Below are 20,706 nucleotides of genomic sequence, written 5' to 3' on the forward strand. Positions count from 1 at the left end.
TACTATTATTTTTTGAACAAATGTTCAAAATTAGTTTGGAAAAATAGGTAAAAATAAATCTGTAGAAGAACCATAGAGTGCTTAGTCTATTGACTTTATCCTATACTGAAGGCATCAGTGAAGAATTTCAAGATAGGCAACAATACAAGAAAAACATCTTGCATTCCTTCCTAATCTTTAGGAAAATTAAGCTAGTGTGAGACGCTCAGAATTCTCTTTACTGTTTTCACCTTATGAATACTTCAAAAATAAGGTAAAGCAGAACCCTGATATTTGTGATTTTAACTGTTAGTAAAGAACTATGACATAGTTCTACAGTCAGTCATTTAGCTAGTAATAAATTCAGTCACCCACTCGCAAGACAAAATTTTGGAGCTTTATTACCTTATACTAGTCTTCAGTGAATGCAGTAAAAATTTACTTTTTTAAATGAAAATAGAAAATGTGGTCTTTCTCAAAAAGTTAATCATTAGTGCTTGTAATGGAAGTGAAGTGATCAAGAAAACAATGGTTTTAGAGCCATAAAATAGAAGCTTTAGATCCATTAAAAAATGAGGACTAGTTCACATTATAGCAGAATCTGTACAGTCTCAAACTACCTCTCCTGAATGTTAGAGTTCTGTACAGTAAAAGCATAACAGAACAAGAAAAGTATGGAACTAACTTTAAATATAAAGAATATATCAAAATATTTTTATCAACACTAAAGGATTTTTAAAGCAATAAACAAAACAATATTCTCCACTTATATCAAAATATTTAGAAAACCTCTACCCTAAACAGAAATATTCCAAAGTCATTAAAATATACAACATGGAACTCTTATCTCCAATACTTTGTGGAATAAGGTAGAATACTGTAAAGTACACAAATCAACTAAATGGGCATTACTAACACAATTTTCTATATTTTGGTTTCACCTATTTCATCTCCAACCACTGAAAATAAACAAATCAACTATTTGAGAGGAGTACATCTTTGCAAAACCCTTCCTTCCAATAAAGCAGATGCCATATGGTCTGTAATAATTATGTGTGCTGACTCTTCTTTCAAGTTATGAAACTTTTCCACAAACCCCAATTTTTGAGAAAATATATAGTTCTCCTTAACTAGCAACTCTTCATTCTAGTGTGGTCAGAGGAAAAATAAGCTATCAATTTAAAGATAAACATCAGTTTATTTTTCTTCACTAAAATAAATGTAATTATGGTTAAAAACAGCACATATACTTTCATAATCCAAACAGAGAAAGCAAATATCCTTAAAAGTTAAATCCTTTTTTGTGCTTCTTTTTTAGGGGGAGGGCTGCAGGAGCAGGAAGAGAGAGATTTTGTATTTGAAAGCCACAGGGCTAAATGCTAAGAACACAGAGATAAATAAAACATGACCTTTGCTCTTTAATAATGCAAGAATTTATGGGTCAATGGAAGGCCAGAGATGGGGGAAGGCTGCTTTAGCTGAGTACTAAAAGATTACTAAAAGTCAGTGAGATAAAGAAAGCCGGGAAAATCATTTTAGGAAGACTATAATTGATAAATATGATCAAGGGCTCTGATCAAAAACTCAGAAGTAACGAACAAGTAAGAATAAACACAGGAAGAAGTAAAACACTGTAATTCTAGAAGACAAAGCATGAGGTCAGAAAAAGGAATTAGTAAGTTAGCTAAGTCACTGAGGCAGTAGAAAAGGGTTTGGGTAAGAGAATGCCATGTTCAATGTGCCTTTCTAATAACCAACCATAGCTATAGTGAAGAGGATGAATCTGAAGAAGGCAAGACCGGAAGCAAACTTACTGTTAGAGTTGAGGCAAGAGATGACAAGAATATGAATTAGAATAGTAGAAGTTTGGGGACTTCCCTGGTGGTGCAGTGGTTGAGAATCCGCCTGCCAATGCAGGGGACACGGGTTCGATCTCTGGTCTGGGAAGATCCCACATGCCGCGGAGCAACTAAGCCCGTGCGCCAGAACTACTGAGTCTGCGCTCTAGAGCCCGTGAGCCACAACTACTGAGCCCACGTGCTGCAACTACTGAAGCCCACGCGCCTAGAGACCGTGCTCCGCAACAAGAGAAGCCACAGCAATAAGAAGCCCATGCACCACAACGAAGTGTAGCCCCCGCTCGTCGCAACTAGAGAAAGCCCGCGCACAGCAACGAAGACCCAGCGCAGCCAAAAATGATTAGTAAATAAATTTAAAAAAACCCCAAAGAACAGTAGAAGTTTGAAAGAAAAAACTGGGATAGACTGAAGAAATATTTAGATGATAAAACCTACCTATACTTTGGGATTGATAGATGTGGAAGGTGATAGAGGAATTTAGGGTTACTTCTAGATTCTAGCTTGGGAAATTAGGTACATGGTAATATTAGAATCTGCAAATGGAAATAAAGGAGGAGGATTATATTATGGATGAGGTTGGGGAGGTGAGGGCTGGGAAAGTAGGAGAAAAGAAGTTAGAAATGTGAAGTCATTTGAGAAGCCTGTAAAGATCCAAATGGCTATATCTACTAAGCAGATGGATGGAAGTCAGCACTAGAGATACATATTTGAATTATCAGAATACAAGGGTAGTTGAGACTCAAAAGTGTATAAGATGCCCAAGGAAAAGAAAGAATGGAAAAAACAATGAAACAAGGATGAAATCCAGGAGAATAGCAAGGGGGTGTGGAAAGAGGAGGAACTCATAGACATTTGAGAAAGAGCAATTATAAGATGTGACACAGACTGCCAGTACCCCCTAATACCTGTGTGCCTTTCTCCTTCCTTAGAACACACTAAACTCTTTATCTCAGACTTCTGCAGTTAAAGTCATTTGAAAACATTCTGGCTAACAAATTTCTCACATGATCCTCTATGATCTCTCTTCCTTTAGTGGAAGCTTGGAAGCCACACACTGAAAATGGCGGCATCAGCTTTATGGAAGGAGCCCAGTCCCTCTAAGGACCTGAGCAGAGTCCAAACACTGCATGAAATAGCAACATATTTTATCATATGTCTAAATCATGAAAAAAAAAAACTATGCTGTCTGTACCACAAAGGAAGCTGTAATTCCTCTCTGGTATTTCATATAAAAAAGTTTTAAGTGTCCAGATCCAACATTAACATAAATTATCATGTGTTAAAATGACAAACTTCACAATGAACTTAAGAATAAACACTAGAATTAGAACAAAGCATTTTCATGAACTTCACGAAGAGTTCCATTTAATCCAATAAAAGTTCCTTTCTTTTAAAATTTTATATTACTTTTGATTTTCTAAATTCACAAGGCAGATTTATAAATTCACCAGAGCCTATATGTCCTTCTTAAAGCAAATTGAGGCATTTCTTTGTGCTATCAAAATGATCAACTGTATTTGTATAGTTTGTATAACTTTTACTTCTGTGAAAGTTTCCAAAATCCAAAGTAATTATTTAAGGAACAGTTTAAGCATGTACAAATTGCTAAATCTTTGGGGAACAAAGGACTTCTGAAGTACAGAAAAATGAGAGAACTAATAGTCATCAATTTATGTATTAATGTATGTTCCCAAAGAGTCTAAAATAAGACCCTAAGTTATATAGGGAATCTAAATATTTTAAATGCAGTTTTATTCATTAATCATTTATTCCAAATAATAACATAAGCTAAATATAAAACACTAAAATGACTGTCATGAGTACTCCTATATATTAACCCTAATTAATTTGTTTAAATTTTGTCATAAATAAAATCAATCCCAGCAAACCATTTCAAGGAAGCTTTTCTTTCTAAGTCAGGAGACTATATACCTATATTTTAAAAATATATTTACTAGAATATATACAAATACATGTATATCTTATATATACATGTACAGAATTCTTTTAAAATCACAAATATTCAAATAGCAGAATATAATAAAATGTACTTTACACAGAATCTAATTTTTTATAATTTAGAAGGAAATCAAGATAGTAAACTGTCACAAAATTTTATATCTAAACACAAACTATCCAAGTACTCATTCTCCCACTAGGTTCTCAGTGCCAGAACACTGGGGAATATTTGTTGAGTCAATGAATAAACTAGTTTCTTTTGTATTAGAAGGCACACATACTTAATAGATGTGATTCAACCAACATTATAAATAGTAAATATTACTAGTCAATTAGATTACTCATTTTCTTACCAAGAAAATATTGTTAGCTCTACTTAAAAATTTCATTTTGAAAACCATTTAAGATAGATTTTTCCCTTCTCTACACACAGGAGTCGATTTGCAAAGCCAGGAAAGACATATTACTTCTTTCATTTTCCCTTTCCTCATTACCTCTTAAGTATTCAGCAGTATGTTGGGTATTAGTTTGCATCAGGGTATATGAACAAAAAGAATATACAGACAGGAAATAAATTTCATGCTCTGTCTTCCTTTCAGGGAAGACTTAGAAGCCACACACTGAAGATAGCAGCATCACTTTTAAAGAATGAACCGAGTCCCTGAAGGGCTCCACAGAGCTAAGCTGAACCCAAACACTATATGGAACACCACATTTTCACAAGGCACAAAAATCCTGAAATTGGAGTTTACAATTTAGAACCCAGCTGAAGCAGTACATCTGTGTTGTAGTGCTGTCTGTCTAGAGGAAACATCTCTAGAGTGACCCAGGTAGCCCTAAAAGCAATGATGGAATTTGGGTTGCAATAAAGAAATTCACCATGGCTATGTGTACACATTTGTTTGAACACTGTTTAAAAACATCTCCTAAAAAGTCAAGAAACCTGGATCAAATTCTTGCTCTTCCACTAATTAACTTATAATTGAGAGCAAACAATTAGACATTTCTAAGTTGGGTTTTCTTAATTTGTAAACAGCCAATTATCCATTAAATAAAATGGGCTGGCTCACTTAGGCACTCAATACATGTTTGCTTTCAAACAACCACCCCCAACCTATTAACACAAGGGCTCTAAACTCATATACCTGGTAAATCTATGAAAAAGACAGTTATTGTCATCATATTTGTGGTACAAATGGCTTTTTACAACATCTGTATGTTGGGTTTAAAAAAAATCTACCTTAAGAAATAGAAGCCAAACCTGGACTTTCCTGGTGGTGCAATGGTTAAGAATCCACCTGCCAATGCAGGGGACACGGGTTCAAGCCCTGGTCTGGAAAGATCCCACATGCCGAAGAGCAAGTAAGCCTGTGTGCCACAACCACTGAGCCTGTGCTCTAGAGTCCACGAGGCACAACTACTGAAGCCCTTGCGCCTAGAGCCCGTGCTCTGCAACAAGAGAAGCCACTGCAATGAGAAGCCCGTGCACAGCAACGAAAACTCAATGCAGGGCTTCCCTGGTGGCGCAGTGGTTGGGAGTCCGCCTGCCGATGCAGGGGACACGGGTTCGTGCCCCGGTCCGGGAGGATCCCACATGCCGCGGAGCAGCTGGGCCCGTGGGCCGTGGCCGCTGGGCCTGTGCTCCGCAGCGGGAGGGGCCACAGCAGTGAGGCCCGTGTACCGCAAAAAAATTTTAAAAAAAACAAAAAACAAAAAAACCTCAATGCAGCCAAAAATAAATAAATAAAAAAATAATAATAATTAATTTACATTAAAAAAAAGAAAAAGAGGGCAGACTAAATAAATCCTGAACAGGCAGGTCTTAGAATGTGTATATTCTTATGAATTTGTTTTCTGTAAGTCAGATGTTTAGAAGTAGCAACATATTTTCCTGTAAAAATAAGTTTTAAGATTCCCAAGCTAGTTTATTTAAATACAGCCAAAATATGGATCTAATTGGTGTTATATGACCATCACCACTTTGAACAAAGACTTCAGTGGAATATATATTCAGAGTTCCAGCTTGGGATGATCCTTGGGAGGTATCTCTCCCTACTAAAATCCCAGTAGCTAGAGCATAGGTACTTCCTTCCACCAGTCACGACTCTAATCTTCTAACCTATTAGGATGTAGGGCTAGAACACTGCCTGTTCTTCTGTACACATCCCACCTCCACACTCCAAACTCAAGGAACATGTGCATATAATCCCTTAGGACAAGGATGGAACTAGGGATGGCACAGGAGGGGGAGGCAAGAAACTTGGGCCTCTCTTAAGGGTAATTTAAAAAGTAGGCCATCAGAACCCCTTTGTAACTGCAGGGCTTATTTTCCTATCTATTGGGAATACTGCTGGCAGACAGTCTTCAGCTCTCTGCTCTCTTAAGGAATTGCCTTATCTGAAGAGAGCCATTTTGATCCAAGATCACTGTGCTTCTGGGGCAGTTTGCATCTAAGGATTGGGGATATAAAGGTCCATCTCCCCTCACCCCAACTTGAGACAATTCTGAGGACCATCCCAGCTTCAGAGCACCCCTTTGGGGTTGTTGAGACTTAGCAAGTCTAACCTCTCCTGTGGAAACTGGGCTTTGTTCCTTTGTATGGCACTGGTCCCCAGAGGCCTCCCTGGTAAATTTGCTACATTCTAATTTCCATCTCAGAGTCTTTCAAAATCCCAACCAGAGACAACAGTTCAAAAGAGGATCTAGGTCTGGCTCAGAATGAAACCACCAAAGGAAAGGTATTTGACTTCACATTAAAGGTCAGTAAATATAAAAGGTTTTATAAAGGCTAAAGAATGAACTCTTTTATTCCTAGCAATTTGTTTCCATTTCAGCCACTGTAAGTAATCAAGAGACCTACAGTATTTTACAGAGTGAAATAAGTCAGAAAGAGAAAAACAAATGCCATATGCTAACACACATATATGGAATCTAAAAAAAAAAAAATTTGTTCTGAAGAACCTACGGGCAGGATAGGAATAAAGACGCAAACGTAGAGAATGGACTTGAGGACACGGGGAGGGGGAAGGGTAAGCTGGGATGAAGTGAGAGAGTGGCATGGACTTATATGTACTACCAAATGTCAAATAGATAGCTAGTGGGAAGCAGCCGCACAGCACAGGGAGATCAGCTAGGTGCTTTGTGACCACCTAGAGGGGTGGGATAGGGAGGGTGGGAGGGAGATGCAAGAGGGAGGGGATATGGGGATATATGTATATGTATAGCTGATTCACTATGTCATAAAGCAGAAACTAACACACCATTGTAAAGCAGTTATACTCCAATAAAGATGTTAAAAAAAAAAAGAAAGACCTAGAGTATTTTGAGGACTGCTTCAAAAAAGTACATCTGTTTTACTATCATGTAAGCTACTAATGTACCAAGTTCAATTCTCAACTTACTTAAAAGAAAGCAAAAAAATTTAAACATTAATGAATTCAGTGTAAACATGGTATAAAGCACTGCAGAGAACAGAGCTGTTCTTATCGTGGGTGTTAATCAACATGTGACATGATAAGGAATTAATTTTCCACTAAAAATTACTCAATATATTAAGTACAGTACTTTTAATCACAATTAACAGTTAAAAATACAATGCTTACATAAAAGTCATTGTTGAAATATGGAGTTACAAATTACCAGAACATTCAAGGCACACCTCAGTAAACAAAACAAAAAACAACAAAACTGATGAATAACTAACAAAACTATTTGCTTTATTTTGGACTCAAATAATACCTTAACCCTATAAGAATGGTTGATGAGGTTTAACTATGAAATTGAGGTTCAAGAATTATTTCAAGCATATAAGTACTCATTTTTTCAGATTTTTTTAACTGTAAGACTACCTCCCAATTTGCTAAATAGCATGGTTAACACTAGCCAGGTTTTCTAATACCACCTAATAATTCATGCTGACTACTAAAATCTGGAGGTTTTACCAAAATGTATAGATAAATATATTCAGCTTTCCTATAGAAGTTCAATGAGTGGACTACGTACAGTAAAAGTTTGTCTATAACTCCTGGAAAATGGTCCAAAAGGCATTTAGCAGATGTGTATATACTACTTGCCAGGATAAGAGATTCTTAATTCTATGTGTACATATTTCAGAAAACATACCTGGACTTAAATCATCTGCTATGTGGGAATTGAAGAAGCATGCTGAGTGACACTGAATACCAGCATGCCCTTTGCCATATTACTTCACCATTACATTCTCTTCTTTTCTTTCAATAACACAAAAGTTAATTAAGTAATATTACATATCTGCAGAGACATGTTTTAAAAGTCACAAGATGATATTTAATTAAAGAAAACTGAAAATGGCAGGGCACTGGGAGGACCTGGTGCTAGTACTAATACACATAAAGCATTTCAGCCAAAATTAGTATCACTGAATTGCTATAATCGGATCCCACACAAATGTTTCATTAATTTATTTAATCCTTAGCTTTCCTATCATAACATAAAAGCAATCACTCAGAACCCATCTTTATTTTTTAACACTGCTTTTATTTAATTGTGCTTTCCTCTGAATATTCCTGCACATATTTCCTTGTTGTTTGTTGCCTTCTATAAAGAAATGCATTAAAAATCAGAATTATTATTAGCTTCATGTATAACAGCATAATATTCAATTTCTTGCCAAAATAAAATTCAGTACCATATGAGTCACTTTATTTTGTGGGTTTTTTAAAAGATGGTTAGTCTGCAATTAATTATTTAGAGGGGCAGCTTCCTAACGGCAGATCCTCCTTCACCTACAAAGAAACACAGTCATGGCTTAAAATTTATGTCATGTGGCATATCTAAGATGTATTAGGCCTCTGTCACCTTACCATGAACACTTCCTAATGTAATATCCCCAGCAGCAGAAGATAGAAATGATGATTCTGTGTAAAGACACTTGGCTTTCAGCAAACCATCTTCAGTAGATACATTAACAGAACTTCCCTGCAGTTTATCTACGGTCACAGTCTAATAAGAGAAAGACTCAAATCAGTTCATTATAAAATGAAGACTGGTAAAAAGCCAGAATTAGTGGGCAACTAATATGTACAGTACATGGCCAATTTATTGACTTCAATTCCCCAGCTCTAATTACAAGATTATGAGCAACAGTGTTTTCTCTGTGGAATAGACCCATTATATTCCTTCATTTATTTAGATCTTCTTTAATTTCTCTTAATAATGTTTTATATTTTCTATGTAGAGTTCTTCATCTTTTGTTAAATTTCTTCCTATTTGATGCATTCTAAATGTTATTATAAAAGATAGCTTTTTAAACTTCCATTTTATCTTAACTGGCTTTTGTATTTGACCTTAAATCCAAAACCTCACTAAACTCACTTAACCGATTCTAATAATCTACCTGAATTAAAACAATTTTTCTACATGCATAATTATATTCTTTACAAGTGATCATTTCATTTCTTCCCTTCTAATCCTCATATTAATATTGTTTTTCCTGTTCTTTCCTGCCTTACAATCTGGCTCAGGCCTCCAATTTAACAGTGAATAGAAGTGATGAGATAATAAATAAGCATCCTTATCTTATTCCTATTCTCAGAGGGAAAGCTTACAACACTGCATCAATAATTATGGTGTTTGCTATAGATATCTTCTAGATCCCTTTTTTTTAGATTAAAGAAGTTCCCTTCTATTTCAAATCTGTTTTGTTGTTGTTGCTATTTAACTCATGAATGGGTTTTAAATTTTAGCATATACTTTATCTGATTTTATTGGACTCTCGTATGATTTTTCTCATTTCATCTGTTAATGTAGTGAATACACTATTACTTCTAGAATTTTTCCACTTTACCTCTAATTAGTCAGTAGCTTTCCACTGAACAAAATGGAAGGATTTTTGTATTTATCCCTAAACTTCTCTAACAAAATTCAGTATGCATTTATGTCTCAAATATTGAGCCCAATGTAAAATGAAGGTATCTAATTAAGGATTCCAAATTATCTTTATAGTATTTTAAACAAATGTTTTATAAGCATAAAGTGAGCGTTAATATAAAATTGTTGACATAAAAACTGAATCACTAGGAAGGCTTGTCACAGTTTTGCCCAGGGTCAAATTCAAGCATTACACTGAGGTATTTAAAGAAAGAACATCTTTGTTTTTCAACACACTGGCATCAGTATTATATTCAATCGTTATACTTCCTTCAAAAATTGTTGAGTTCAAAATATTATTTAATAAGAATTGAGTTTCAAGAATACTAAAATATTAGAAGACAGATAAACTATGAAAAGAGAAATTAAAGTACCCAGAGGTTGTTATGGAAAGCAAACTAAAATTACTTTGCTGTCCAGATTTGAAGTATATAATTTTGGTTTTTAATGGACTTTTATTAGGTATATAAAATACCAACTGCTTCTTTATTAGGTATATAAAATACCAATTGCTTCTTATCTGCTACAGCTAATTATGGATTCATAGGAATTTTTTAAAAATCTAGTTTCAATAAATCTGTCAAAGAAAGATAGATATTTTATAAACATTCAGATTTGTGAGAATACACGTTTTGCGTTCCTCAGTGTAATAGTAAGGTTTAAAATTTCTGAAAAAATTTATCCTTTACCTACAAAATTTCTTCATGAAAAGTTGCTTTATGCATAGCTTAAAATTCTCCAAGTATTTCCATAAAGCAGACAACAAGTATGAATACTCTAGCTTTTTATAAACAGTGAGGCTGTTTTAGGGAATATCAAAAGATAAATGTTGCAAGAATATTTGAAACTTAATTGAATTGGCAAGGGGGAACTTTTGATTAGACTCTCCCCACAACCAAATAAAGCTTTTAAGACACTCCTTATGAGTATCAGGAAAATGTCAAGGATTTACTTTGCCCATTAAACACTAAATATCTTACCCTGTAGGAAGCTAAAAAATATCCTCCCCTGCCCCACCAAACTAAATGAAAGCAAGCAAAAGTACAACACTCCTCATCACAATAATATAGCTACTTTAACCAATCAATCCATAAAATTCATTTCAAAGAAACAGAAAATTCACTAAGGGCCATATATAATGCACTATATCAGATACTAACTAGAACAATTAAACTTAGGACACCATAGTTTACAGCAAAATACTGAGGATCTTATTTATAGTTACTAATGCTAATGGAACAAACACTCAAAAAAATAGATTAAACTGTAGAGCTTGCTTATTAAGTGAAGTAGATATTTAAAGAAAGAACAAAAAGTAGATCCAAAAATACCTTTCTTAGAGAGATATTGCTATAAATTAATTTGCTTTTCGATACAAGAGGAAATTTTTTCATAAAGTTTAGTTATTATAAATCAACATTATAAAATAAAAATGAAGTTTTAAGGAAAAACTGTGGCCTTGTAGCCCAAACGAAGAAAGAAAGGTCAACTGATAACTATATTATCAATTCATTCAACAATCATTCATTCAACAATCCATTCATACAATGGATTTCTATCTTGTCTGTATCAAACTTAGGATACTGAAATTAATGATACAATTTAAAAACAGCCATTCCATATAAAATGATAAAAAATATACTGTTAAGTGTTTATAATGCTCACTTGATTCTCACAATCTTGCTGAGCAGAAAAAACAAACAATACCATCCCTATTTTATGAATAATGAAACACAGTCTCAGTAAAGTTAACTGGTAGGTCTAGGACTGGCCAAATTACCTTTCCTGTGTTTTATTTACCTTTATCATCATCATTATAGTCGACACTATAATGGAGTTAGCTATGCAAGACATTATTTTAAGTACCTTATCTGTATTATGCATTAACTCATTTAATCCTCATAACAACCAGTGTGAGTTAATGTCATTACTATTATTCTATTTTCCAGAAAACCAAGACACATAGAGGTTAAATAACTCATCTGAAGTTAAAGAGCTTAGAAAGTGGCTGAGCCAGGATTCAAACCCAGGTACTCTGGTTCTCAATTATGTGCTCTAAACCAATTCACTATGCTGCCTCTCAAATATCCAAAACACATTTCTATGGAAGTTGTATATTAAAAGTTAACATATTTCGTAAGAACTTATTTTATATAAAACCTCACAAACTTAGAAATATGCCTTAAAAATTAACACTATGCATAATATAAATAGAAAGCAATATCAAAACTGATTCTTTAGTACAACACAAAACTCCATCAGGCAGGAAACAAAATAGTATAACAGAGAGTAGGAATAAATGAATATTCAATAAACCATGAAAGTTGAGAGGATAAATAATGAGTGGAAATAGTGGTCAAAATATTAAAAATAGAAAATAATTAAGATGATTTAAATTCTTCTTTGATAGTTACATGTGAACATCAATATGCAATATTCTGCAACTGCAGTTGTCCTATTTCCCTTTTGCACCTCCAAGACCACAACAATCAGAGAGGTGAAACTAAATGCTGTCTCAAAACAGCTGCCACATAAAGCCAGGCAGTGTCTTTCAACACTTTTTAAAAAGATAAATTTGAATATTTGGGTTTAAACAGTCTCCCACACGTTCTAAGAGAAGGGTGATGGAAAATAAAAGTGACAATAGTAGAACAATTAGTGTTATAACCTACCTTGTTTAATTATGCCAACAATAATCTACATATAAGATACAATTCCTCCCCACCAATTATCGGAGAATACAGCTGAGTATGGAATTGAACAAATTTATGACAAAAGAATCCTTGCAAATTGTCTAACTGTAAAATAAAAGGTGGCTCAGACCTTTCTAAAAGATTTAAAACGTTACTGATCATGCTAAAAAATTGTGACAATTTATACTTCAAAATTATACCTTTATTCTTAATACTATGCTAAACCACAGAAAGCAACAAAAGTTGACTGAAAAAATGTAAACTGTCTTATAACAATCAAAGTTCCTATGGATAATAAAAGCTTTTGGAGAACAGTAATGCTGTCTAATGGTGCCATCTTGTGGAAAACACTGAAGAAAGTTGAGTTTCGAAACTCCTAAAATTGCCTAAAGGCAAAATAAACAGGTCTTGGAAAAAATACTCAAATAAACCTAACAATAAGAAAAATTTAATCCCACTTATTTTGGTATTATGTAATGACTGATTTTAACCCATTATCATTAAGATTAAAATCTCTTCAGAATTAGAATTCAATGTTAAGTATTTACAAGGGATGAAATGGGAGTTTGGGGTTAGTACACAAACTATTACATATAGAATGGATAAACAACAAGGTCCTACTGTATAGCACAGGTAACTATATTCAATATCCTGGGATAAACCATAATGGAAAAGAGTATAAAAAAGAATGTATATGTGTGTATAACTGAGTCACTTTGCTGTATAGCAGAAATTAACACAACACTGTAAATCAACTACACTTCAATACAAAAAAAATTTTTAAAGAAATATTAAGAATTTAAAGATGTTATTGAGGGAGTTCCCTGGTGGTCCAGTGGTTAAGACTTCGCCTTCCAATGAAGGGGGTGTGGGTTCAATCCCTGGTGGGGAAGCTAAGATCCCACATGCCTCGCGGCCAAAAAAACAAATCACAAAACAGGAGCAATATTGTAACAAATTCAATAAAGACTTTAAAAATGGTTTGCATCAAAAAAAAAACTTAAAAAAAAATAAAAACTTAAAAGTTAAAAAAAGATGTTATTGATTCCAAGTAAGTAACTAAGTATCTATCAAAAGTATTAAATCACAAATTTAAAATTAAATTGTATATTTAATCATCTCAGTTCAAGTTTGAATTCACTAATGAACTCAAATGCATTAAAAAGGGAATGTTTTGCCACAAATTTTGTAGAATCTACCCACTGTGTGAGCCAACCAGATGCAAAATTGCAAGTACTAGAAAAGAAAATTACAATCTTACACTTTTATCTGATGCATGAATATCTATATTTCCATAAACTGTTCCCAGGCAGATCACTTTACCTCCTTTTGTTTGAATATGTAATTTTTGACTCTGAAAGACAAATACAAAAATTCACACATAGAAAAAGAGACAATAAATTTGACTTATACTAATAAAAAATGTTCCAATATTTTACACACTTCTTTTAAAATAATAATAAAGCAGTAAAAGAGGAAGTAGAAATGAATAGAAATGCACTATTTGGAATAATAACATCAGTGAGAAAAGAATGTCAATGCTGTTAAAGTGATTAAATAAAGCTCCTTGGACTCAAAGGGAAAAAAAAAGATACTTGGGTGTTCTGGTAGCTTCACTGAAGAAAGGGTTGGGAATCAAAGATCACAATGGCTAACTAAACATACATCATGATGAGGATGACAACAATAATCACTGTTCATCATTATTAATATTCATCGTTAATAACAGTAATATTTATTACTTACTTGGCATCTTCTTTGCACCAAATAACAACGTTCACTACTTTACGTGAACTAACATTTAATTCTCACAATTCAGAGATGGGTATTATATTTTTCCCATTTTACAGAGGAAGGAATCCAAGAATCAGGAAGGTTAAACAACCTTATCAGGTGACACATTAGAAAACAACAAAATCTAAACTAACAGAATCAAACTCTGTATGATTTCAAATCCTACATTCTTATTGCTGGAGTCACCTGAAGAAGTATATATTCACACTTAGGATAACAACCCACTGACTGTTAAACTTTCTAGTAAAACACAGCCCAGAAACTGGAACTAAATGAAAATGTCTCTAAGAAAATAGCAGTTACAGTTAGCCTCCTCTGCTACATAAAAAAAAAATGTGTGTGTATGTAACACTTGATTTCACACTTGGCAAGTGTGGCAGAAACTATGATAGGTCCACAAAAATCCACTTCTTCCCAAAGTAAAGAGTATAGCTGGGCCCATGAAGAGACAATGTTTTCCAGCTTCCCTCACCTCTTAGGTGCTGCTCAGTTCTTGCCAACAGAATATAAATAGAAATGTTACGTGCAATTTCCAGGCTGGTGCTTTTAGAAGAACTAATGTGCGTTCTCTGTGCTCTGCCCCTGCCACCAGGTGCATGTATATTACAATAAGCCTCTAACAGATAGCAGAGCCAGAAGATGAAGGGAACCTACAATACCTGAATAGAAATGAGTCACCCACACACTTGAACACAAATGAGAAATAAACTATAGTTGTGTGTGAGCCATTAGATGTTTGGTCTATTTTTTAGGGTAGCTTACTTCACCTTAATATTTGCATAAGTCTTCAGTTCTACCACATCTATAAAGAGAAAAAGAATAGGTAAATACCAGAAGAAGAAAAACAGCAAAAGCAAACCTACCAATATCATAACAAGCAACAGTAGAGACGTTATCTAAAAAGTGGGAAAAAAAATACAAAACAACCTTCTGGTTGCTTTACTCAGGGGGAAAAACAGTAAAACCTTGGGTAAAATGGCCCAGGAATGAAGTTAAAAAAATTCAGTGAAAAGGGCAAAATGAATCATTCTTAAAAAGTTTATCTATATTACAGCATGGTAGACTTCATGCACATAGAAACATGAGTCAGAAGTCAAACTGTATTTAATACAGTCTTTATCAAGCAGACAAGTAACTGATGAACCTTAGAAAAAAGTATCTCCAAAACAACTGTTATTTTATTTAAATCAGGAGTTCTTAACCAAGTTTACATGACATTCTAGAGAGTCTGTGAAACTTATGAAATTGTAAGCAAAATTTCATATGTGTGCATTTTTTCTAAGGAAATAATCATCATATTTTCAAAGAGGTCTAAACCACAAAAATGTTAATAGCTATCATTAAGTTCAAAGCTCATCTAATTTCAAAAAATGTAAAGTAGATTATAAAACTTAAAAACATATTGATCTTGGGTGGCCTCGACCTGCAGCAAGATTTCAGTTCCCTGCCAGAGACTGAAGTCAGGCAGCAGCAGTGAGAGCTCTGAATCCTAGCCACTAGACCACTGGGGACCAGTGGCCAGTGACAAGGCCCTAGACTATCAGCTGTGTAGAAATGAATTTTCACATAGAGGCGGAAAGTAGTGAAGTAAGTAAAGTGTTTAGGAGGAAAAAGTACAGTTCTTGTGGATAGAAACATGGGTGGGCTCAGAGAGAGTTGCCACCTTGTGGTAGTTTTGAATCACTTTCATGCGGCATTTCTTCCAGGTTTCCTTTGACCAATCATCTTGCTTTGCCTGGTTCTGAGTCCGTATTTGGTATATCTCAGGATCTTTCCTGTGTGTGTGCGCGCGCGCGCGTGCGCGCGCGCATCTCTCAGCCAAGATGGATTCTAGCAAAGAGGCCTATGCGTAGTTGACGTCACTTACTCTGGGGTGGCGCCCCCTCCCTTGTGGACCTCCAAGAAGCCTTTCTGGGCATGTGTAGTCGGGAAGGTCTCCTTGACTTTGAGAATAAGGAATATGTGGTCTTTTATCTCTTATCTGGGAAGGGCCCAGCCTCCTCTCTCCATTGTCCTGCTATTGATATTTTGAAGTTTCTGGCCACAGGGAATGAACTCCAGCTGCTTACCCTGGGGCCCATCTATCTCCTGCCTCAATATGCAAAACAAAGTAGTTAAAATATTTAAATAAATCAGAAGCTATTTAGTATAATATAAACTATTACTATTGCATTTTTTAAAAATGCAAATATGTGGCATTCAGTGAGTTAGTACTACCAGACATTTTGCTTGGACAATAAGGAAAGGTGGAAAGAGCAAGAGCTTGGAATGCAGAAAGACCCAAGTTCAAATCTTAGCTAAATTTATTAGCTGTGGGAACCTAAATGAGTTCCTTAATCTCTTAGTAGCTCAGTTTCTTCCTTGATAAAAAGAAGATAATTCAAGGATTAAATGAAGCCTTAGCTACATTTCTGGGTAAATAATAAGGACTCAGTAAACAGTAGCTGTTACTATTGCTATAAACATCTTATAACATAGATCAAATATATTTCAAATCCTTAAAATGAGTGGAAGAGAAACTTACATTAATAGGCGATCACTAATTAGAGATAACGATATTGTACTATATTTAAAACTTAAACCAGATATTTCAAGAAGCGTTCCCTTTCTGAATTTAAGTCAGTTAAATCCTAAGATCTCAAGAATAATTCTCTTACCTCTTAATTCTCCTAACTACCATTAAGATTCAGCGGACCCAATTCTAATTCTTGAATTTCTTTTTTGAGCTCTTCTATTTGTAGGACTGATATTTCATGACTTTTATTCTTTCTTAGAGGTCCCCCAAAGAATAAATAGAAAATTTACTCATTTTTTAAATAGAATAAAACTCATTCTATCTTAAAATTACCGTAATGGTTCACTGGACTCCTTTGTAAATCTAAAATACATTATGGTATTTTAGTATTCTTATTTTTCATATGTCTCATAACATTTTGCTATTTCATTATCCTAGCAGTTATTTCATTATTATTTGTCAATTATTCCTAACTATGCTAGAAAGTGTCTAAAAGAATAAGACAACAGAAGAATGATGAACTTGCTTCAAATGATGGTTCTCAACTAAAGGTGATTTTTGTTCCCCAGAGGACATTTGGCAATGTGTGGAGATATTTTTCATTGTCCTAAGTGAGTGTGTTTCTTGGCACTTAGTTGGTAGAAGCCAGGAATACTGCTAACCATCCCACAGTGCAAAGGTCAGCCCCTGACAACAAAGAATTTTCCAGCCCAAAATGTCAACAGTGCCAAAGTTGAGAAATCATTTTTCATTTTATGCACATAATGGCAGAAAAAAGAAAACTGACAAAATAGACCTTTCAGAATTATCAGATGGATCGAAAGATGATTGCAAAGAGACAGACAGCAGTACAGTAGCTTCTAATTTTGGCTGTGAAATTGAAAATCTAAGACTCCGAGTCTCCAGAGAACAATATTCTAGATGAATTTCTGAAATTCAAGCATTGATGAGTGACCAATATATTTATAAGGACAAAAAGGAACCATGGTATTCTCACCCATTTAGTCACTCAACATGAAAACTTCATTGTGCAATCTTTTACAAGAAGTGGAACCATCTCATTTTTCCAAAAGGATATGTAATAGTATTCTTTAATCGTTTTTGATATTTGTGCAACTAAACTTTTCTTATTTTTTTGGCTGCGCTGGGTCTTAGTTGTGGCACATGGGATCTTCGTTGCGGCATGCAGGCTCTTTCAGTTGCGGCATGCAGGATCTAGTTCCCTGACCAGAGATCAAACCCGGGTCCCCTGCATTGGGAGCATGGAGTCTTAACCACTGGACCACCAGGGAAGTCCCTGTGCAACTAAATTTACTGAAATGGTTCAAATGTGAAGACATGCCAAAGGTAGGTGTGCAAATAAAAGTGGTTGGGACAAAACAAATAATGTAAAAATTTTTAAATGCATCCAATTAATCATACTAATTACTGTTTATGCATCTAAAAATGAAAATGTTTTGCAATTATGAAGCAAAGATGCCTGACTTCAACAAAGTTACATACCATCAAAGTTCACAGAAGTATTGAGTTTTGGGTCTTCCCTGGTGGCGCAGTGGTTGAGAGTCCACCTGCGGATGCAGGGGACGTGGGTTCGTGCCCCAGTCCGGGAAGATCCCACATGCCGCGGAGCGGCTGGGCCCGTGAGCCATGGCCACTAAGCTTGAGCGTCCGGAGCCTGTGCTCCGCAACGGGAGAGGCCACAACAGTAAGAGGCCCGCGTACCGCCAAAAAAAAAAAAAAAAAAAAAAAAAAAAGTATTGAGTTTTGAATATGCAAGTGTAAGTAGTATCAGTAGTAACAATAAGCTAGAACTTATCAGAGATGTATTTGAAATCATTTAGAGCTGAGACCAATCTAATTTTAAGAAAATTAAATATAAACGCGTTGTTACAAAGTGAGATGAATCATTTGCCGTTTAGCACAAATAACTACTTAATCCTTAAGTAATGAACTACCTGGTAGGTTAAAAATGTGATTAATTTAATATTTTAAGCAAATTTATAATGCTTAACGACTTTTCCTTACTCCTTAATAAATGGAAAAAAATCATTCGTTAAAACTAAAATTTCTTAAACTTAGTAAGATCTGAGAATACTAAGAATGTATTATTAGTATCACTGTACACTTTGAAATTAAATCTAAAAGGAACATGACGAAAACCTTCAAAGTTGCTACAACCTCTATACTTTCATAACAGAACTGACAAACTTTTTGAAAGGAATTTATAAGTGATGAATAAATGATACTCAATATTTCCAATAAATGATGCTTGAATAATAACCTTAATTTGATACCGCAGTTCATAGTTTAAGGTGTTTTAAAAAATAACGTTGAAACAAAATTAGAAAAATATTTATACCTTAACTGACTGTAAGATGCTGGTCCCCTGTTCAGTTTCAATTTTGCAATTATCACACTCAATATTTTGGACTTTTACACAGCCAGACCCTGATGACTTGATATCCAAATCTAGAAATGAAAAAAAGAAAAACCAAGTTAGTACTATGGTTAATGAGCTCCAAAGCATTTCAGTGTCCCGCAGAAATCCAGCTCCTCAGTTTACTGAATCCTGGAAAGAACACAGCTGTCAGCAGCCTCTCTCTAAAGGTAAGGGATCTCTACCACAGCAACCAAATGTAAAGCCCTTTTCTACCAGTTTTTAAAAAGCAGTTATTTCTGTTGGCAGATATCATCTAAAGAGAGAAAGTAACATAGGAGATAAGTAAAGCAGGTCAAAGATTCCAGTTCTTATAGATCATAGAAGCCTCTTCGCCACTGAGAAAATACAAACACAGATTTGAGTAAGAGTGCAGCAAGTTAACAAGTCATTCTGGTGAACTGGATAAGTCAGTTAGCTTATTCTCTTCTATATTCATGAAAGTTTAAAGATTTGATCCCAAACTTTCCCCAAGTTAAAAAGCCTACTGCAGGAGTGGCATGGATCAGTATATATGACCATGAGTTCGGCTTTCAAATCCTACCTCTAACCTTTCATATGTAAAAAATGAAGATATTATCATGCAGCTATATCACAAGGTATCTGAAGTGATAAAAATTGGGAACAACTTTGAAAAATCTAGTACTGAATAATATTAAAACCTCAAAATTGTGGATAAATAACAGTGATATATATGAAGAAAATTTGGCAAATAAACCATACTTAGCTTTAAAGTTTAACTTTAAATTCAATTTAAGGTGTAACCTTAGGTGTCTCTGTATAAAAATTAAAAATCTTTAAAACACTGATATTTAATACCTAGTTCAAATAAATATTGAGGATTTCCCTTAAAACAGATCAGAGAATTAATGCTACCCCAAAGACAAACTACTGGGGTCTTAGCACTACAATTCCAATAGTCATGACATAAAAATCAATTTCTACAGTTGAGTATATGGCAGTCTCTATAAAGGCAATATTTTGGTTGGGATTAATATAAAATACATAAAAAGACAATTTTACCCCATACTTACATGGATGCAAATGTAACTGCAAAACTTTCAGCCAGTTAAGTAGTGTTACAACATAAGGTTTGATCTCAAGCAGTAATGATAGGCATGGGAAGAAGAAAACAATTTCTAAATATACTCTACCCTCAGTAGGTGGGTAAGGCTACATACTGAGTTGTAGTAATGCTACGCTCACTCATTCACTGAAACAGTTATAGACAAACTGGAGGAACACGAGTAAGTATGAGTAAAATTGAATTATGTTGATTTGAGGGCCTGTGGAATATCCACATGTTAACACTAAATTGGAAATGAGATTGTGGCTCTAAAAAGAGGAATCAGCAAATAATAAGGTTTGGGTAGTTCCATTTTTATCTGTGCTGCCATAAAATTTTGCTTATCTCTATTTCAATACTCAGTCTATTTTGTACTGCATAATACATTGGCAAGTCTTCCTCCCCACCCCAGACTGTTAACATTTTGAGATCAGGGTCTCTTATTCACCTAGGCTAGTTAAAAAAAAGTTGAGAAGCAATAAGGCATAGTGGTTCAG

The 20,706-nt window shown here is 34.6% G+C and overlaps 1 protein-coding gene across 1 annotated transcript in view; it reads right to left on the bottom strand.

Annotated features, from left to right (window-relative positions):
* The window catches only part of FAM185A (family with sequence similarity 185 member A), a gene marked incomplete at its 3' end in the record, with an annotated part of 45,020 nt that overhangs the window by 22,606 nt on the left and 1,708 nt on the right, over positions 1–20,706 (bottom strand). The window contains exons 2-4 of the mRNA XM_007450096.1: positions 19,066–19,175; positions 13,659–13,751; positions 8,639–8,777 (exon numbers count right to left, since the gene is read on the bottom strand). Coding sequence (XP_007450158.1) covers positions 8,639–8,777; positions 13,659–13,751; positions 19,066–19,175 — 342 coding nt within the window. The remainder of the gene's footprint in view (positions 1–8,638; positions 8,778–13,658; positions 13,752–19,065; positions 19,176–20,706) is intronic.

Source organism: Lipotes vexillifer, unplaced genomic scaffold (genome assembly GCF_000442215.2).
Source record: "Lipotes vexillifer unplaced genomic scaffold, Lipotes_vexillifer_v1.1 scaffold712, whole genome shotgun sequence".
NCBI classification, from domain to species: Eukaryota; Metazoa; Chordata; class Mammalia; order Artiodactyla; family Lipotidae; genus Lipotes; species Lipotes vexillifer.